The following is a 21,429-nucleotide window of genomic DNA, read 5'->3' as shown; positions in this document are numbered from 1 at the left end:
AACTCTAAGTTTTATTATATTCTCAGACAAAAAGCCTCGGTATTTAAAATGCATATTAAGGTGAATTTTCTCTTTGCAGCAGCTGTAACAAGAACAACTCAGAGCAAACACACCCAAATTTATTGGCTATATTTATAGACTAATATTAAACATCCTTGAATCTTACCCTAGAACTTCATATATTAAGTCTTGTGCGTCCCCTGGGTGAGTCTGCTGCATACTGAAGCCCCTTTATAGCTGCTTTAATTACACCGCTGCCACACAGACAACCTGTTGACTGGCTTTATTAGATATACAAAGGCAACAGAGAGTCCCATCTCCACTATTAATATTTTTGCACGGTGGTTTCCATGACAGCCAGGGGTCCTTGACAAATGCAAGCTCGTGAAACAAGTTTCAATCAAAAAATGTACCTAAAATTAAAAAAAATACATTTTCATTCTTGTTCAGGTGGGAAATGTTTATTAACTTGCATTTGATCTGCAAGCAAAGGAATAAAATTTAACTCATAGACGTATTTATCTGGGGAGAAAAGATGGCTGCTGGGTCTATATAGCCATAATTATTAGAAATAACATGAAAACTCTTATGGCTTCAAGCAATGTAAATTATTTGGATCTAAATATGTTTTAAGACTTAAAAATTGCTCTAAATGTGCAAAGATTGGGTGGAAACAATTCAAAACAGTTAAAACTGCATCAAAAATGGTTCACAGGAGCTGAACAAAATTCATGCCACACTTTTCAGATTTAATTTGAAAGTAACCATGTCATTTTCGTCCACTTTAAAAACAAACACTACTTGGTGTTTATATGTTATGGAAAATCAGAGTAAGGACAAAACTGGAAAGCCAACCAATTCTTCGATTCATAGCAAATTAAAATGAGTTAATTTCCATTCTCATTATTAAGATTTTAAAGGTAAATTCTGTTTACAGAGACATAAAAATAATTTTTATTTACAGTTTTCTGTTTTGTGTGGTTTTTTACGGAGCCCCCCAGGGGACATGGGGAATTTTTTTTCTTTTGCGTTCCCTCGCAAAAGGTTTTGCGTTCCCTCGCAATAATCTACTGATCAGTTCATGCGGCATAATTGATACTATAAGCCTTTTTTACGGTGGAAGCCATACTTTCTGCTTTAATACAAGCTTATAATGTTTTTCCATGGACTATTGAGTTATTATTGCGGGTAATCAGTCATCTGATTGTGTCTCCATTGTGTTCGTGTCTGAATGGTTTAAAGGGCTGCTTTCTGTGCCGTTCCATCTGAGCCTTAACAGACATAAACATGCAGTAAATAAATCGATTTTCAATCAGTTTTTTGCACCAAAGCGTTAATAATAATAAACACGTTTTCACTGAGGCTCTATAAGAGCAATATGAATGAAATAAGTAATTATTGATATGACAGGAGCAGCGGCTTTGACACCTGGTGGTGGGCGTGTCGATGTGGGCGTGACTGTCATGAAGTATGAATGGGAAGGTGACTGGCTGCTGCTGGCTCTGTGTGTATGAGGCAGCGGGTGAGCTGGGGGGTCAGTCCTCGCAAAGTTTGGAGCATAATAAAAATTTAAAAAATCGATAATTGTGACAGAACAAAGAAGAGGTTAGGAGTTGATTGATACACGGACAGATGAGATTCCCCGAGTTAATCCAGTGCGGCCGTCTACCACCATTAGTTTGCTGTGTTTTATAATAATAAAACGTGTTTATTATTATTAACGCTTTGGTGCAAAAAACTGATTGAAAATCGATTTATTTACTGCATGTTTATGTCTGTTAAGGCTCAGATGGAACGGCACAGAAAGCAGCCCTTTAAACCATTCAGACACGAACACAATAGAGACACAATCAGATGACTGATTACCCCCCGATAATAACTCAATAGACCATGGAAAAACCTTATAAGCTTGTATTAAAGCAGAAAGTACGGCGGCCACCGTAAAAAAGGCTTATAGTATCAATTATGCCGCATGAACTGATCAGTAGATTATTGCGAGGGAACGCAAAAGGTTTTGCGAGGGAACGCAAAAGTATTGCGAGGGAACGCAAAAGAAAAAAAATTCCCCATGTCCCCTGGGGGGCTCCGTAGTTTTTATTATCGTTTTATTTGGTTGTTGTGTTTTACTTTAGATATTCAAAATATCTTCCATTTCCAGTGTTAAGAGTTCTTTGCAAAATTAAAGTTAATGAACTTGAATTATTGTGCCTTTATCATTACTTGAAAATGGTTTCAAAACAACAATATTATCGTTTATCGCAATAATTACTGGGACAATTTATCATCCAGCAAGATTTGTTATTGTGACAAGCTTAAGTATGAATACTTTTGCAAAGCTTTTACTGTAATTTCTCAGTTATTATATTTTATACTCTCTGTCACATTTTCCTTAAATGTTCTTGATGAGTCACGTCACAAATTATGTTTTTTTTTCTTCCACAGCGTCCAGAAAATTTTCCTTCATCAATTCGTAGAGCTTTCAACTTAAAATGAGCGTGATTAATCACCTTCATTAATGTGTCTAGGAGCAGTTTATTAGACTAAACCCCCAAGATAAAATCAACACCAGTCTGTCGAGCGTATATCCAGTCAGGTGAAAAGCAGATTTCTGGCGTTCCTTCCCAGAAGAGCACTCGTCAATCACCTGTCATTTGAGACTTTGAGCTGACGCAGATCTGCAATTTTTTTCCGGAACTAAAGACAATTTCTTCTTCCCAATCTGTCATTCAAACCCTGATTTCCCCACGTTGCCTCATTGCCGGCTTTCGTGTTCCCCTGCGCTCCCCTCACACCTTTCCGTCCTGTCAAAGGCCGGTGGCTTCACCCATGTTGAGCTTTCCCACTATCCTGTTCCTCGCCCCGTTGTGACTCCGGCTCCCCAGCCAGGCCAGAGATAGCACAGCCCTCCTCTGCTCCTTCTCCACCTTTATCTCTTGTCTCTTTCTTAAACTACACTCACCAATTATTTGCACCTCTTTCGCCCTTTTCTCTATCTCTCCTCCCCACGAACACCTCATTATCCGTTATCTGTTTTTCTTATTCTTCCTCCCATCTCCCATAGCTTTTCACCCTCCTTCGCTGCCTCTCTGCATCTCCTCCTGCCATTTGTTAACCTCTTTTTTTTATCTCTCTGACCTCAATCAAACCTCTGCATTGTCTGCTTATCAGGTGTGCTACTGTACTACCAGAGAAAGGCAATGAGGAAAATGAACCTACTAACGGCACAGTGTGTTTGATGCATTAGTTTATTGTTCTCAATTACTATTAACAGGTTGTAATGGCAGTGTTGGGCACTCATTAATGCAGTGTCTTTGCAGATAAGGACAGTGGAAAGTGAGGGCTTCAGTTCAACTATGTTGTAGGACACAGTCTTCATTTACATTAACTGAATTCGTCTCCGCCAACACATGCAAATTGCTTTTGTGGAATCAGGCCTGAATCTGATGAGCCAGCGCGAAGCTTTCTAGCTGCTACATTATGCAACGCTCCAGCTAGTGCCAGCTCACAAAATTAGCCCTCCCCTGGAGAAGAATGGGAAGCGAAATTTGATTGTGTTGTCAGGCTACTAATTGAGAAATGTCGCTTTACAAGAGATTTTGCAACAGAAGATGGAGCTTCACTCAGTCTCAGAACAGATAAATGTCTCAAACATTCATCTTTCACGACTTACAACAACAAAGTAACTTGAGTTATTTTTAAAAAATGGCATTTGTTTTAACCTTTGAGGACCTTTGAGGCCAATATCAATAGAAAATGTGTTATAATTTTGATAATTTCACTGAACTCCGATCCAGAACCAACCGGCATTCTGGGAAATGTATGCTACGGAAATGCTTCAACCTGTCAAGGTTAGCTAAGAAAGAGTGGTGGAATTAACTAACTTTCTCTCTCTGGTTACCTAGCAACAAATTGCTGAGTAACTTGTGGTTGCCTAGCAACCTGTTGAGAAACTTGCACAGCAGCAGTTTCAAGTTCCCCCTTATGTACTTGGCTATATTTCACTTTTTCGACGTCCGCACAAACATCATTTTTATGACCCCAAACACGTAACTTGGTGGTGCTCAGTTTTTTTCTTGCCCTCTTTTCTAAAAAATAAGAAATTACAAATGGCAAAAGATATTCTCTAAACGTGGCTTTTATTTCATTCATCCCCTCTGTGAGTTTTACGTCAGAGTATCAGGGTCAGGCTATGAGAATATAGTCATAATAAACATTCCAGTCATACAAACATTAGCTTTAGCTAATTCTTTAAAAGGCTAGCCATATCAAACTTGTCCAGAATTTGTTTTTGTGTATTCCCCCAAAAGTGGGCGGAGCCAAGAGACACTGAAGGTGGGGATAAGTGAAGAGGGTTAAAAGGAGTTGGTTAAGACAATAAAAAGCCATAATATTTCTGAGAAGACCCTCAAACATGACAGGTTCTGCAAACTAAAACTATTTATAATAAAAGATCTCCTCACTTTAAGGTCAATAAGGCGACCATCGAGTGATAAAATAAATATGACGGCTTAAAACACACCAGAATATGCATCAAGATACAGCAGTAAAAAGCAAATTTATATATTATCTCTTCAGCCAGGATGTAGAGATATGAGTTTCCTGAAAAATGTTGCAGTGACAGTCTGAAGAAGGGCAATCAGGGACTGAGTGCCCTCATTAAAGTCGGATAAAAATATACTAGACCCAGATCAAGATTGGTGTCAGGAGTTAATCACCTCAAAGTCAAAGCCTAAATGAAGAAACCGAATCAGTTATATAATATTCTGGCTCACAACAGGTCACCCATAAACTTCTCTAAACTTAAAGCTTTGAGCTGGTAATAAATTCATGCTAAAGTTTAATGTCACATTAAATTTCAGACTCATTTTACAATTACGATCTGACAAATTCTTTATTTAAGACTAAGAATAAAATATTACAGATACCTTTGACATTCTACCAAAGCTATTTTTACCTTATCTTATATATTTTTTACCCATTCAGCTCAGAAAAGTGAAATAAAGATTTTAAGGTGGTGAAGCTGCACCATGAACACTGAATTTTTGTGAATTCAATTAACTTTTGTACATAAATGCAAGAAGTTAAAGGTTGCTGCAAAGAAAAAGGAGGAAACATTTACCATAGAAGTGAAGTATGTCACAAAATATGACCAGACACTTTAAAACTTTAGTTTTATTTTATCTTTACACTCTAAATCTTACTTGAGTCAACCAGATATTTCCAGAGCAGGCATTTTGATATGCTTAATATCATCAATTTAAAGTCATCTGCAAACAAATTATATATTTTTAAACTTACCAAAAACAATAATTAAAAATCCTATATTTAGCAATAGCATTAGCTAATTCAAAATAAATCTGGCCTATTAATTTCACCTACTAACGGTGAAATCAGATCTAATGAAGGCTGCCTCTTCCTAATGCTGCCCTGGGAATCTGCCCATATTAAGAAACAGCTGCTGCTAACAAGATCACATAAGCAAATGGAAGAGAAATAATCCCACAGCATGACAGATCCATCACCCTACCTACCCAACAGTTGGGATAAGCTGTTCCTCTACAACGTGGGTGTCCAAAGTGTGGGTTGGGGGCCATTTGTAGCCTTTGGAATCATTTTGTGTGGCCCCCAGCTAGAGTTTAAGATTGGTACTAATTTGACACTTTGGAAAATTGAGCTGATCCAGATGCATTTTTAGAGTTCTTGTTTTTGTTGCTGACATTTGACTAATATTACTTCTAAACCAACAAAATACTAAAGCTAGAGACCTGTACAGCTTTCTTTTATTAAAGGAAACATCTGAGACCTACTATAAATGGCTCTTTTATACTTTCTTCCATGGAAATATTGCATGTTTAAATCATAAAAATGAAAGAGTCACAATAAAATGTATTGGAAAAAGATAAATTACTACTTCTTCTGACTAAAGCAAACACTTTAAGTTCTGGAAACCTTTTAGCAAATGCCACATGTTAACGTTTGTCATAGTAGGACAAAAAAAATCAACTGGCAGGTAAATAGCAACAAATCATTATGAGGAGGAGACTCAGTGACGATACTCTTTTCTGTAAAAAGATCTTTTTTTTTTCTTAATCTGGAGTTAAAGTGGTAAACTTTTGGATTTTTCTAGTAATGATTTAGGAATGGTTAAGCTCAAATAATTATTGTAGACCTTTTTCCAGTTAATTTCCCATTATTAGGTCACATATCTTACATTTGCATTGTTTTATCAATACAAAATGGGGAAAAGTCAAAATTTAGCCCTTAAAGTCTTTTAATAAAGACATTTCATGAACAACAAACTGCATTTTCTTAATAATTACTTCCCAATTTGACTTCAAGATGGATTAAAATGATATTCAAACTAATAGGTAGCTTGCGTCTCAGCTGAATTTGTTGATTTGTTACATCTTCAACTGCTCCTGCCTCTCCAAGAGCCCGGTAAAAATCAACTCATCACATGAGTCATCTTTAGTTATTTAAAGAAACACAACATGAGCTTCACAATCAGATAAAGCCTTGGTGCTTTAGCTAAAGCCGTCCTTCTATTCTTTGCAGAGCGACGTGGATTGAGCTTCAGCTGAGCAACACTTTCTTCCTTTTATTGTCAAAAGGCGTCAGTCAGAGGCTTAGCTGACCTTAGAAATAAACTGAAAGATGCCATTTAGTGCAGATGACTGGCAAGTCTACTGTCGATGTCCAGTTATTCCCAGAAATCAGATTACTGGGGCTGCATTGCCCCCTGCAGGCGGTTAAAGGCGCTGCAGGATAACGATGCAGGAGCTCCCAACAGTCTGGATCCCCCTGCAGCAGCTAAGCAATTACCTTTCTATCCATTTTAAAGACAGATGCACAGGCAGCAAGCCAGTTCTCGACTCCTTCATTAATTTCTTCTTATTTAACCCTCAAGCTTTCATTAGAGAATCTGCTCTATCAACATGCGGCACACTGCAGGCACTTTTACCGCTGATTATTCATGATAAAACACATGCAGCCCCTTGAAAAAGTCTTTTCGCGCCTTGAACTTCTCACATTTTGCTGCAGGATTTTATTAAGAGGATTCTATCTTAATACATTTTATTTTCATAAATAAATTCACTGCAGAAACATAAAATCTTTAGTCTGGTTTCTAACGCAAATATCTTAAGAAACTTGAAATGAGACAAACTAAATTGTAATGTTTGCTGCAAGGTATAGAAAGGTTTTTCAAGTCAATAATTCCTTAATATTGATGAAAATTTGCTGATTATTTCACTTGTAACAAGATAATTTCTCATGTCATTGTGAAATAATAAATATCTTCTCATCAATATTAAGACAAGCTGAAAAGTTACATATAATTTAGTTTTGTCTTACTTTAAATGTGCACTGAAGAGTGCTAGAAAAGTTTCAATTGCGTGTATTAATGCAGATTAATATATATTTTGTGTTTGAACTATTAAAATAGGAAGTTATTAGTTGTTTTAAAGGTGGTCTCAAGCGTTTTCGCTTTTCACAAACTGTCAATTCGTAACATATACATAAATTTGAAAGCCATATTTCATTTTCCATTCACTTTACAATGATGCTCTACTTCGTTCTTCTCTGTCAGTGTTAAAAATGTTCAATTAAATTCCGCTTTTAAATTAAATATGCTTTCCCAAAGACAGCATGACTGGATTATAATATGGATACAGTATGGAAAACTTTCAGCAACCTGTAACTAACGGCTGCAGGCTGCTGCTGCATCCAGCTGCCCACACGTCCTTGACAGAGACACTGAGCGTCTTTCTGCTTATTTACCATAAGCTGTTTTATAGATTTGAGCTGTTTTATAGATTTGAGCTGCAGTCGGGTTTATTCAAGGTGTGATGAGGTGAATTTGAGTGCCAGTCGCTGCTGGGCACCAAAGATTATAAATCTGGAGTCAAATCAACATGTTTGCTTCCTCGTTCCAACACATCAGAGTAAAGAAGTGGTTGCGTCTTGTGCTTAAATGGAATAAAAGCCCAAATGTTTAATAAAACGGTTGAAGAAAATACAAAAAGTTGGAAAGCTGAACTACGTTTTGCTGCAGCCGCTGGGTGGATGTGCCGCTGCACTGCAGGTTGCGTCACACCTGAATGGCATTGAGGTCTAAAGCAGCACCTGAAGGCCCAGCGCTGAGTTCAAATGAACATTCAGAGCAGGGAGAAAAAAAAAAGAGAAGAAAGTGTCTGCCAACATGCAGCAGAGGTCCTGTGTAGGCGGGATGGCACATGAGAGCAACAGTGTGGGTTTCATCTGCTGCCAGGTTGCCTGGAAGAGAGTTGTAACTGCAGAGGAAAGGCAGGAAGTCGCTGCTAGAAACCCAACAGGTCAGAAATACGACTGAACTGCAGAGGAGCAAAGAGGAAAACCAGGACGTTTGTCATCTACAGTTAAAATGGTACAAGATTCTGTTTGTGACTTAGTGCAAGAAGCATCTAAACTCAATTTCCCAGAATTCCTCAGTCATTAATTTACATTTTAATTCCAAAAAAAAGTTTAACCAGGATTTTATGTTAATAGGTAGGAAATACAAATGGGGATCCTGGAGAAACAACAAGGAAGGAAGGAAAGAAGGAAGAAAGGAGGGATTATAGGAGGGATAGAAGGTAAGAAGAAAAAAGCAGCAGAACTGAGAAGAACTGACAAGAAATGAGGTAGGAGAGAGGAAATAAAATAGGAAAGACAAGAAAGGAGGAAACAAAGAAAATGAGGAAAGGAACGAAAGAATGATGATAGAAGAAAGGAGGATAAGTGTGAGGAAGAAAGGATACAATCCAATTTAAATAAAAATAAACGTGTTTGTGTGAAAACGAATAGCTTGCACTGTAGCTCAACTTTTCTATTTTAATTCATCATTTACAAACTCCACCTTAAAACAAGCTGAAAAGTTTCCCTCACACCTGTGTTGTATTAAACTATTGCTTTACAGAACTCAGCTGGACGGATGTTAAAAATAAACAACATAATCTCAGCTGGTTGGCATATTTATTTATCTTTTTATCTAAGTGATAAAACATGTCCAAGAAGTCAACGAGCGTTGAAGTGAGCGCTAGCAGCAACATCACCCGATGTCTGACCACAGAGCTCAGCCTCCCGAGGATTGTACCGACCTGAAGTCGCAGCCTGCAACTCTTTCTCAGAAAGTCCTGGTGGCAAAGATTTCATCTCAGTTCGTGGCACGTCTGCTGCTGCTGCTGCCGCTGAGTGATTTAACACAAGAGCGACTCGGCGTATTCCCCGCTCATGAAAGCTTTTACGTTTGGCGTTTTAAAACAGCTCAGCTGCTATAGGTCAGTCCCAGGGATGAAAGCTCTGCCACAAAGCGCAGGAAGTGATGCGTTTTATGTTTCCAGCAGCGCCTGCAGTTTTATTTGGGGGTAAACAGATGAAATGGTTCTGGAGGTTTTTGCTCAGCATGAAAGACATCCCAGCAGTTTACACACATAAATATTTAGGAGCGCTGGTGAAATGGTGCTTTCTTTTAAAAAAAAAAAAAAAAACTGATGTCGACTCTGAACAGGAGGAGTCTGCAGAGTGTTTCACACAGAGAAAACAAGCCTCACGCTGAACACCTCATGTATTACTAATATGACATTTACATGATTTAATTAAGCTCTGCCTCAGTGGAGTTTTCTGCAAAACTAATTTCATTGTTCGTGTTGGACGACTCGGCCCAAAATGATCAGAAAAAGGAGGTGAAGAGAGGATGGAAATGTACAACTTATAACCAAGAACCTCCACTTGTACCAGAAGTTACTCGAGTAAAAAAGTAGGTAGTAAAAAGTTTACTCAATTACTGAGTAACTGAACGTCGACATTTTAAAGATAAAAATGACAATAATTCATAGAAGTAACAAAAAATAACAAAATCAGGCAAAATCAAAGTTTTCCAAATCAATAAAAAACTTATAAAACTTTACCAAAAACTGCAGGTGTGTCTGATGAGTTTGTGGTTAAAACATGTTTGTTTTTCACTCAGTGGGTAGAAAATCCAAAAACATTACTAAAGAGAAGAAACATAATAAAATTAATTATAGCATAGTAAAAATACTATTAAAAGTATTTTTTTAATGTAATTGAGTAAATGTAACTAATTTCAACCAAACTTTGGCCATAAATATTTATTTTTTTAATCTGGAAAGAAAAATTATCATAATAAATTGAAAAAGTGGTTTCACCAATTTAATTTTTGATGCTAGAAAGCTTATAAATTATTATTGGAATTACGTAAATAAATCTATCAAATTGATATAGTTTTTGATGTTATAAAAGATTTAACTTATGGGAATTTGTCAAGCAGGTCCGTAGTTAGAAAAAAATGTAAGTAGTACTCTTACTTTTCCCGTAGATCCAGGCGGCGAGCAGCTGTGGCGAAGTCAGCATCCAGAACATCAAGAAGACGAGACGTGTCAATGGTGAGATGATTTCTATTGCAAGAAAAACGTGTTTCTATTTACTCTTTCAGTTAAAACTATTTTTGCTGACAAACTAAGCAATTACAGCACAAGTCCACCATTCATCCTCTGTGGGTTTAGCTGCAATATTTAACTATGTCTAAAAACAGGGGCGTACTATGATATAGTACAATTGCAGCATTTCACTTTTTACTTTTGAATAAAGGATTTCTGTCTGGGTATTCACCACTGTGGTAAAAAATAAGCAGACTGGATTAAACAGAGGGTTCTTTTAAATCTCTGGGTGTGGTGCCGGTCCATTAGGTCTCCAAGCTTCTTCCTCACAAACATTAAATCAGTGCAGAGACCTACATGTGGTCTGCTGGAGACTTCAATGTTCCTGGATTAATGCCATCATTCTTCAACATTTCACTCTCTTTCCTGTGTGCTAATTGTTTTCCTTTTATTTTTCAACTTCAAAACTGGAACAATCCCATTTTATGGGAATATTAAAGCTTAAAAAAACTGTAAAAAGTCATGTTGGCAACAACTAATTTTACATTGCCTAAAATCACACACTAGAGAAAAATCAGCATTTCAGGGGAAAAAGCATAGCTTCTGTTAAACATGGTGGTGGTAGAATGATGGTCTGGGATGATTTGCTGCTTCAGGATTTGGTCATCCTGTCATGATTAATAAAATAAAAAAATATGAATTCAACTCTGAAAGCCAATATCCATCAGTTTGTGATGGATATCAACTAAATCTATTAGTTGGTTTATGCATCAAGTCTGTCTCTGAATGACGCAAAGGAAACAAAAACAGTGGTATAGTCCTTCGGCTGAATCTGCAATTAACTCCAAATACGAGGAAGTTGCCTGACCTTAATGAAGATGGTCATGTTTGAAAACTCTCCAATATGAATTCAAGCTGTTCTGCAATTCCTCCATACTGGTGGAAAAGACTAAATGTTTATCGAAACTTAGTGAAAACCAGTTGGTAGGTTTAGGGGCTGCTCAGTTTAGATTTAGATCCATGACAGAGCAATATTTTTTGCAGCAGTGCTAACTCTCCCTCCAGGGCCTCAGTGTGGAAATAAAAGCCCTCTGTAGGTGTTTGTTCTCCCCTGAAGCTTCCTCCAGGCAGGACGTCAGAAACCCATCTCTTCCAAAATGTCCAAAAAGATTCCTTAAAGATGTCCAAACCACCTGGACTCATTCCCTTTGAAGCAAAGCAGGTGCAACTCTCTCCCAATCCAACTGAGGTCCATGTCCTACATAGACAACATCACTAGGTCATTGTAAGCTCAACCAATCAAAGACTTACAGGCATTCAGCATTCTTAGACGCTGAGTGTGTCCAACACTTTCAGAAACCCAAACTAATGAATTTTACAAGGCAATTTAATCGACTCTGGCGTCGGATCATTTAATTCAACCTCACTTTGCATCGTCATTCACCCTCTCAGCATGCAAATGAGCTATTTCTTTGCTCAAGTGCAGCATTCAAGATTTAATATCTTAATTCTCCAGTGAAACGAAAACACAATCAGCTGGTATTACGGCTTTCATCTTTGAAGGTGCAACTCATGACCATCATGCTTTAGAAATATTTTAAAGGAAGGAAAATTTTGTTCTGTAACATTTTTAATGTGATGCTAGTTCTAGCAATGGGGCCATAAATATGGGCAGGAAAGTGGGATCATAGGCGGGTGGGAGCTGTGATCGTCGGCCTGATGATGCTAGGCCGCCAGTTTCTCCAAAATTTCTCAGGATATTTGTTTGTTGGGGGTTGACCTGTCCAGTTAACGCTGCATGCACTTTTCTGCAGGCGCTGCCTCCATGAATTCAGTATTTAGAAACGTGTCTGAATAGATTTGAATGTTTCTGTGAGTGTAGAATAATCTAGTCTGGGTATGAAGAATCCAAGTATTGTAGTTTTTAAACTAGAGCAGATTAACGATGCTCAAGGTGGTGAAAAATTAGGTGGACACAAACTTTATCATTTTCCAAAACTAAAGCAAACTTCAACTTCAAAATGTTAGACTGTAGTGTCTGACCACACAGAAGAACTTTCTGGAAGATTTGGGAAAATAGTTAGGTCAAGGGTCAAAAGACATTATGCTTGAAAAATAAGTCTAATGTATGCTCTCTGGATGCATAAGCAGACAATCCTGCACCCGAAAGAAGACGTGAACGTGAAATACATGTTGTGATTTGTTTACTTTGGGGAATATGAATCAGACAGAGCCCTGTTAAAGGGACACTGCCCAGAGATCGGGAGGATTTCGCTACGATTGGACCAAGATTTCCTCACAATTCGGAATGTTGACTTGGGCTGCAGGATTGTAATAAAACTTTGCTGTTCAACCAAAGTCTGTACCATGTCGAGTCTTTTTTCCTGCAACGTCACCACACAGCATCAAGAGAAGCCAAACGGAGAACACCGCAAGGAATTAATAGGAACTTTCCAAAAAAATAATATTACTGAACAACAGAGAACAATATTTATTAAATTTAGTCTCCCGTTAACAAGTGGTGTGAAAGGTGACAGACTAAAGGAAACACCAATAAAACTCTTGATTCCCTCACCTCAGAAGTGAATCCAACATGGCGGCTCTTCTTCTGGTCAACTTTTCAGTTCCTGAATCACGTGGGCGATGACCCGGAAGGGAATCTCACTCTGAGCATGCGCAATTTGCGTCAGAATAAAGAGATAATTTTCTATCAGTTTTACGGCTAACGTGAAAACAATGGAAACAGATTGGGGACACTGAAAAAATCTGACTTTTTTCCTCTTTTGACCCAGTTTGGTGGTGTTTAACATATAAAAAAAGAAAAATGTATAATTAATAAATTTAAAAAAGCAGCACTTATTAACACTATCACCAAAGTGCAATATTTATATATTATATGGCATCTCTTGCTTTCACATTATTAACAAAGCTAATTTCAGCTACATCTCACCTTTTAGTTCCTACTTATTCACATATAGAGCCCTGTAAATATATACTTACTATTATTTATTGATTAGGCTTCTTAAACTGGGACTTGGTTAGAAATTGAGTAACATAACCGTGTAAATATGCACTGGTATGACAATAAAAATCTCATTGTGTCTTTTATACATGATTTTTAAGATCCAAGAATAGTTTTAGGTTATACGTTTTGTCTCCTCATCTACCTTCAGTTTTAAAATGACTGAATCTGACAACCAAATCCATCCCAACAGCGTTAGATTCATCAGCAGAAAGTACTGAATAACAACCGAGTCGTGACGCTCAGAAAGCGATCTGGATGCTAATAGGTTCCAAAAATAAAACAAACAAACACTCCACATTCACAGGAACCACACTTCTAATCTGGCAACAGCGTGAACAAATGATTCTAATCAGTTCTTTAAATATTTAAAACGTCTTTAATAGTGCTCTTATAAAATTTCAGGGTAGAAAAAGAATCTTTTTTTTTTTTCCAAACATTTGGATCATCACTGCACTACAGATCCAAAGTCCATATTGTGTTTTTAAAGTGATGTTTGTTTCTTCACTTCCTTCCTCCTGGTGACTCTTATAAAACAGAAATAAAATGAAATCAGAGCCACTTCATTGGGAAACATGGGAGGAAATATCACTTTAAAAACACAAGCACAGTGTAAACAGCAGAATGCATGAAAAAGTATGAAGCCCTGTAGCTTTTTTACATATTTTCTAACTGTAAATAAAGTGGTATAAAAACATATCTAAAAAGATTTTGAGAATCTGCTTTTTCTTCTTGTAACCACAATGAACATTTTAGTGTTTTTCTGGAGTTTAACCAGCTGATATAAATATGTAAAAAGCTATGAAAAGCAAAGACATCTCTACCGTCTCATTCATGTCCATCATGATTACGTCAAGCTTACACTGCGAATCTCAAAGTGCAAAAATAAAAGACAGTTCATTTTTAATGGCAATCAGTATACAAATATATTTCTTCAAAACAAACAAATAGAAAACTTAGCGCAAAAAGTAGGGAAATCTATATTTGATCGGTTATTTCTTGGTTGTAACAATGCAACTTTTTTTTTTTACCAATTCAGTTTATTTCTCCTGACATGATGCCGCAGTTATAAGATATTTTTATAAACTTGACAACTTCACCATTTTAGAGGAAATAAAGAGCATTTTTCCAACTGCATTGTTACAACAAAGAAACAACCGAGCAACTTGAACGTCCTTTCTTATTGTGCCAACGTTAGATGAGGTTTTATTTACATTGCTTCTCAGTTTAAAGTGTTTTAGTTGGATCCACTGACTCCCAGCTTTCAATACTGATCACTAATAGAAAACAAATCTATCGTTTTGGTGCACAGTTCAGCATGAAACTCTGCTCCGTTTTCCTCCTCTGTTCAGCCCAAGCCGCCGGCTCCCGCGGTTGTCCCACTGGTGTGGTGTTGGTGGTCTACACCCCGCTCGCTTGGGACAGAAAGCACAGAAAAGAGCTGTGATTGGTCAAAGGCTGACCTCGGTCAGTCAGTCGGTCGGTCAGTGAAGGAGCTTTAAGAGATGACGTCTTGAGAGTCACCGTTAGGTCGCGGCCTGTTGGCGAGCGGCGGGAGCGGTTTCTTGTAAAACTCTGCGAAAGGCAGGAGAAAAAGGTTTGGCTGGGTTACTAAACTACATCCGTCGGGGAGCAACGGGAGGCACGGCGATGGGGTGGTGATGATGTGGGGAGAAAACGAGTTAGTGCAACCGACAACAGCGAAACAAGCGCATGCCTGGTGAGATGCGGGAGGGGAACGATCAGCGTTTTTCCAAAAATGGAGGAAGAAACGTCGGGTTTTCCTTTATAAAGGCTGATTTAAGAAGGAAAAACTGACTGCAAGCCTTAAACATGAACACATGTGAGGTTAGCTGGAACCAGGAAGGAGTTAGTGCGATGACGACATGAGGTGATGATGACATCACAGGCGGCTTTACCGGAATGTCCCGAGTCCCCAATCGGCTGAAGTTTGGGCAGCCGAGAGACTTTGGGCGTGGCCCATCCCACTGGAGGAAGGAGACGAATAAAACAGAGTGATGAGGGGAAAAAACAGAGAGAGAGAGAGAGAGAGAGAGAGAGAGAGACAGTGGCGCTGGTCCTCCATCACTGAAACAACTGATCTACAGAACTACAAGTCAGAGAAGAAAAAAAAGAGACGATACAGGAAGCAGATTGAAAACAACGAGGAAGGAAATATGGATATTAGCAAGAAGGAAGGAAGGAAGGAAGGAGGAAAGATGGACAGAAGTAAAGTAGGAAGTGAGGTTGTAGGCATCCAGTGTTGACCATCAGACTGACCGGGTGGCGGCGGCGGCGTTGGGCTCTCTGTGGGGCCGTCGTCGGCCCTCAGCGGGTCGACCCGGTGCTTCCTCTTCAGATGCAGTTTGCTCGTCTTCTTCTTGCTCTGCTCTCCTGCTGGGACCGACAGGCTGCTGGTGACTGCTGACACGGTGCTTCAGTAACTCTTAGGAGGATTTTTTACAACGCTCTATTTTTTACTTTTACTTTTTGTTTTGTTTCTTTATTTTGGATATTTAAAATTAAAGTGTAAAATGTTGATTAGACTTTAAAGTGCGCTGATTTTTGAGAATGTGTTCTTGCATTATTCTGCCATATTGTCGTTTCCCACAATAATTTCTGGGACGATTTATCGTCAGATAAATTAGTTATTGTGACACTCCCCCTCATCTGATTAATCATCTAATTATCTCATTAGAGCGAACAGGAACTCACCAGGCGCCGTGTTTTCTGCCGTTTGTCTCGTGTTGTTTGGTTCTCCAGCGTTGTCCTCCTCATCCTCCTCTTCCTCCTTCTCCTTCGGACCGTTACTCCTGTCTCCTAACTCTAGCTGCTCTTTCCTGTCCGTCTCTTCTCTCTGGAGAAGGAAGCGTTTTATTTTTTTGCTCGTTGAAGCGGTGACGGTGTTACGTGGCGATCGTGAACCTTGGAGATTAAATCTCCGATGGGTTGGAAGGGGCTCTGCATGTTCCCGTCGTCAGCTTCGTCCTCCTGGACGGGCCGTCCTTCTCGCTCTGCTTCCTCGCGCTCCAGCCGTTCCCTGTGGACAGGACGAAAGTCTTAGTTTCCGGTGTCCGGCATCGTCCTCCTGTCCTCCGTCGCGTCCTCACCTCTCCTCTCGTATCCGCCGCACCCTCTCCGCCCTCTCCTTCTTGTCCTGCTCCTCCAGCGCGCGCTGCTCCGCCGTGTCCTTCTGCACGCGCTCGGCAATCGCCTCGTAGTCTTTGGCGATGTTGCTGAGGAGCCAGGTCAGGCCCTTCTTGATGGACTTGTCCACCTTCTTTCCACATCCTAAGATGGCGGAGCACGGTTCCTGGAGCAGATACAATTTTTGGTTAAAACATGTTTGTTTTTCATTCTGTGGGAAGAAAAATCCAGAAATTTTACTCAAGAGTAGAAAGTACAGCATAGTAAAAAATACTCCTCAACTCAAAAAGTTACTCAAGCAAACGAAACTAAGTAAATGTAACTTGTAACTTTTTTTAAAATTACTTTTATTGGTATTTTTACTACGATATACTTTTTACTTTTACTTCGGTAAACCCCTGTTAGACCAAACACTCACGATCTGACAGAGACACTTGTTCTCGTTGACGAGTTTCTCCAGCGACAGGTTCTCGATGATGTCTGCCTCCGGCAGCGCCCCCTCCAGGTCTTGTTTGTTAGCAAGTCTGCGAGCAGAGAGGAAGTTCAGAAATCACTCAGCTGGAGGGAAACCTGAATTCAGGATGAACGTTTTCAATCTGGACTTACACCAGGACGGGTTTTCCAGCGATGCGCGGATGCTGCAGGACCTGCGCCATGGTCTCCCGCGTCTCCTGGATGCGCTGCACGTCGCTGGAGTCCACCACGAACACCACGCCGTGGGACTCCGAGTAGTAGTTCTTCCAGATGTCGCGGATGCGCTTCCCGCCTCCCAGGTCGAAGATGGTCACCTCAAACTTCCCCTGCTTCAGGTCCACCTTGGAGAAGCCCACAGTGGGAGCCACGTCCTGCGGGTTCTCTGCAGGGAAACCCAAATGACCAACAATCTGTCCTGCAGCTTCATTCGCGGCTGAAAACTCACGGCTGGGGAAACCGACCTCCCTGGATTCCTCGCACCGCCGCCGTCTTCCCCGCGTTGTCCAGCCCCACCATCACCAGGGTCACCTTCCTGTGAGGAGCAGCGAACATGAAGTCATCACTGCTGAACAGAGGCAGCCAGCAGAACCACCTGGTGTGATGATGCGTCTGATAAGCTAGAGAGCGTCAGCAGCAGTCATAACACTGATGACGCAGCGTGAGGCTGCATCACTGCTCCCACGTTTTAATCTGATTAGAGATAAGATTAAATATTTTTAGCTATCTTGATGTCAGCTGAGCAGATATTTATAAAAGGAGAAGTTTTTTTTAGCTAATTAAAAAGAGTCAAACTTTGCAGCCAATCGAGGAATTAAACAATGAGATTTTCTGAACTAATTACAGATAATAAATATTTTTCTGTCAAACTTTGCAGCTAAGAAGGAAATTAAAAAGGATTTTTTTAGCAAATTAAAAACATATTAATATATTTTTTTTCCCATTTTGCTGTCAAACTTTACTGATAAGCGATAATTTAAAAAGAGAGAAAACATGTCTAATTAGCTGATTAAAGAAAAAACATTAAACATTTTTAGCTTTTGCTGTCAAACTTTCCAGCTAAGCAAATATTTAAAAACTGATGTTTTTTAGCTCAGTGAAGAAATAATATAACATATTTTTAGCCATTTTGCATTCAAACTTTGAGGATGTAAATGAAACGAGAGGCAGTGCTATCGCTATAGCAACAAAAAAAAATGAAAATGAGAAATATTAAACTGTGTTTTCAACTAAATGTAAGTATATTAACCTATTCCGATTTATTTTGTTATCTCAGAAATGAGGCTTTACTTGCTACTGGAACAATTCACACAGGAAGTTGAGAAATGCAGCAGCTTTTTAAAGCGACAGTCACCTTGCAGGTTTTCCATCACAAACCAAAACAAAGCTGTGAAATCTCTACGCAGTCAGAACGTCGCCGTAGCGATCAACAACGCACAACTTAACTTTGACATCTGCGCCTAAAAGACATCAAACGCACAATCCATGCGACCGTCCTCTGCAGCCAGCTGGCCTTCATCGGTCCAGGAGCTGAGACGCCGTCCGCTAACCCATAACGTACCGTCGTCGCCGCTGGAAACCAGCAACAGCAGCATGAAGGAGACCCACTGAAGCGACCTGGCTGTGGGATTAGTCTGGGATTTCTGACTAAGTCTTAAGGATCAGATGTTTCAGTCGTCACGTGAGTAAAGCACTGTTGATTACTGGCTGCTGTCTGGTGAAATATGTGACACTAACAACAACAAGTGTGATGCAGAAAACAAAAAATATGACAGATTTATGTCTTGGCATCAATTTCTCAACTAGTTCCTGTAATAAAATTATTAGAAAGAGGGTTTTGTTAGCTTAATATTGATTTTAAATCAATTCATTAAGAAAAACATATTAATTTTGTTGTACTGCATGTTATACCAGTTTTTATTTTTTATTTGTGAATCTATTTATTAATTCTTTTAAACAAACATCACATCTTCTAGCCGCACCTTTTTTATGACTAGCTTTTTACAGTTTTTGTTATGTTGCAGACTTTTTTTTCCCCTAATATGTTTTAATTTTGTAAAAATCTTTTATGCTGCCCTTACTGTGTACATACATAAATAAATGGTTATATGCTGCTGAATTATCAGCACATGCACAAGTTCATCAAAAAGGTTTTTTTACACATTTCTGACTTTGATTTTGAACTTAAATAAATAGAAAAACAAACGCTTAGACATGATTTGCCCCCATTTATTACTGTATATATTTTTACTTTGTGAATGTATTTAATTTTTTTGCCACTTGTGTTAAACTGATAAAGAAGTGAGGAAAGACATTTGATAAGCAAATAAAAGTTTAATCATAATATCTTGCTGTATTTATTACAATTTAAATTACAATAAGAAGAAGACAAAAATCAATTACCTCTAAACAAACAAGACATATCTGGATTATTTATACTCTTATTAAACAGGTAAGGTTAAATTTACCAGCAAGTTTTTTGAGTTTTCAAACTTCATCAGCAACAATTTACAGTTATTATCACATGTTAACTTATTCTTATTATATTTATGATAATTATCCATCTCTATTTCTCCATACTGCATAAAAAGCTTAATTTTCAGGATTGCTTGCATTTGTTCTACACCAAAAATACAAGCTAAATGTAAAAACGCCATTATTATCATAGGTTTGTGTCATCCTGAAGCGTGAGGTAATATTAAATTAAAGCAAATATGGTATGAGTGATCCATCATTTAATTGTATATAATAAAATATCTATATCTATAAAGAGCATTAGAAATGATTTAGACTGCAGGAATCTTCCGCTACATGATGCAATCTGTGAATGCGCTGCACTGATTGGACCTCCAGCTCTGTTGTTTATCGTTCTGGTCTCTTTAAAAGGAAGAGAAAATGACTTCAACTCACCTGGCAGGTTCCTGCCAACGTTTCAGCCAGCTGCAGCAGTTCGCCATCAAACTAAACATGTCAATCCGCCTCCAGATCGCAGCAGCTGGTTAGGTGGTCATCGGTCCAAGGGGGGGGCTATCTAGCTATCCAGATGAACGATCCTTTTAGTCACGAGTTGCTGCATCATTGCGAGCTAACTCATCATGTCAGCAGCGTTAGCAGCCCTCTACTTACTCGACATGAGTGGAAATAATAAAACTGCTTTAATAAATAACACCGACTCGACTGAAAACAATTCCCAGGACTACAAAAATCCCGTTATCCAAGGCTAGCTGGAGCTAACGCAGCTAACAGTAACGGTAGGCTAATTTTTTTGGAACTCAACGGACGAGGGATTCTTAAAATTCAGCGACCAGAAGCCGAGCTTCGTCGATATGCTGCTGAAAAAGTGTAAAGATGCAGCCACTATTTCACCGAAGAAACATTGTCCACTTAGCTCCTAGCGGCTCGCTTTGTTTACGCCGTCGATTCTGCTGCTAGGCTGCGGACGTGATGACGTCATCTTCCGAGAGCGTGCGTCGTCATAATTTAAGTGACGATATCTGAAATGAAATTCATCTCATTTAATGTTCACGAGTCAAAACTACATATCTCCTATCCACACATAAATTTAAGATATCTTGAATTATGAAGTCATTCGAGATATACTTAATTAGAATTATGACTAGTCAAAACTACAATCGAGATATCGTGAATTTACTTTATGACTAGTCATAATTTAATTGAAGATATCAGAAATGTGTATTTGCATGTGACACATCACAACAAGAAGTCAAATTCACTGGGAAGATCAAGCTTGTAACTGGACTGTTTTAAACGTTAACAGGAACCTTTGTTAAATATTCCACCCACCTGTTTATAGAGACTCCTCAGCTCTCTGTATTGCCACAGTGTATTTGTGACCCCCACAAAGTGTGGCCACATTTGTTGGATTAAACTGTGATTTTAGTTGTTTTGAAGTTTTGGAGCAATGTCACGCAGTAACACGGGTACGCCGCTAGATGGCAGAAGCGGGCTCTTGCGGGACTGACGGTGCAACATTGCGGTGTCGAGGACGCTCCCTTCCATTCGGATGAGAGCTACCAGCACAGCAACAACGTCTCCTGTGGCTCATTTGTTCTTTTCCTGTTAAAACAGGTTGGTTCGGGTCTAAACTGAAAACTGTTATGTAATAGACATGGTCGTTCTATTAAGTGTCGTGACATTGGTCCCCTGTGTATTTGGTTTGTGTTATTTTATGTCGTCATTATGCGGTTTGCTAATAAGCTTTCGGTTAGCTAGAGCAGCTGTGTGAAGCTGACACCCCACCCACGTCAAAAAATTCAGCAAATAGTCTGAATGGTTAGTGCTCCGTTTGTGCAGGTTTGTGCCGTTAAAATTTTCGTTTGTGCAGTTTTGGTTTCTGAGATATTAAAAATTATT

At 38.9% G+C, this 21,429-nt stretch overlaps 1 protein-coding gene across 9 annotated transcripts; it reads right to left on the bottom strand.

Annotated features, from left to right (window-relative positions):
* Positions 1 to 13,793: 13,793 nt before the first annotated feature.
* arl13b (ARF like GTPase 13B) lies at positions 13,794 to 20,511 on the bottom strand. Of its 9 annotated transcripts, XM_088013088.1 has the most exons (11): positions 19,966 to 20,511; positions 17,520 to 17,590; positions 17,191 to 17,440; positions 17,003 to 17,108; positions 16,548 to 16,750; positions 16,363 to 16,477; positions 16,153 to 16,294; positions 15,718 to 15,834; positions 15,357 to 15,425; positions 14,962 to 15,012; positions 13,794 to 14,852 (listed from the first exon to the last, which is right to left on the bottom strand). In XM_088013088.1, exons 1-11 carry the CDS (start codon positions 20,022 to 20,024, stop codon positions 14,839 to 14,841), a joined length of 1,197 nt encoding a protein of 398 aa, XP_087869214.1. In that variant the 5' UTR covers positions 20,025 to 20,511; the 3' UTR covers positions 13,794 to 14,838. The 9 variants fall into 9 exon arrangements, with proteins under 9 accessions (XP_087869214.1, XP_087869207.1, XP_087869218.1 ...); XM_088013081.1 differs by having other exon boundaries at positions 13,794 to 15,012; XM_088013092.1 differs by lacking the exon at positions 14,962 to 15,012.
* Positions 20,512 to 21,429: the final 918 nt, after the last annotated feature.

The sequence above is a fragment of the Poecilia mexicana genome, unplaced genomic scaffold (genome assembly GCF_051168715.1).
Source record: "Poecilia mexicana isolate PSO_F unplaced genomic scaffold, ASM5116871v1 scaffold_2, whole genome shotgun sequence".
In the NCBI taxonomy this organism is placed as follows: domain Eukaryota; kingdom Metazoa; phylum Chordata; class Actinopteri; order Cyprinodontiformes; family Poeciliidae; genus Poecilia; species Poecilia mexicana.
Note: the sequence above shows the minus strand (reverse complement) of the source record. Positions and strands in the feature narration are given on the sequence as shown.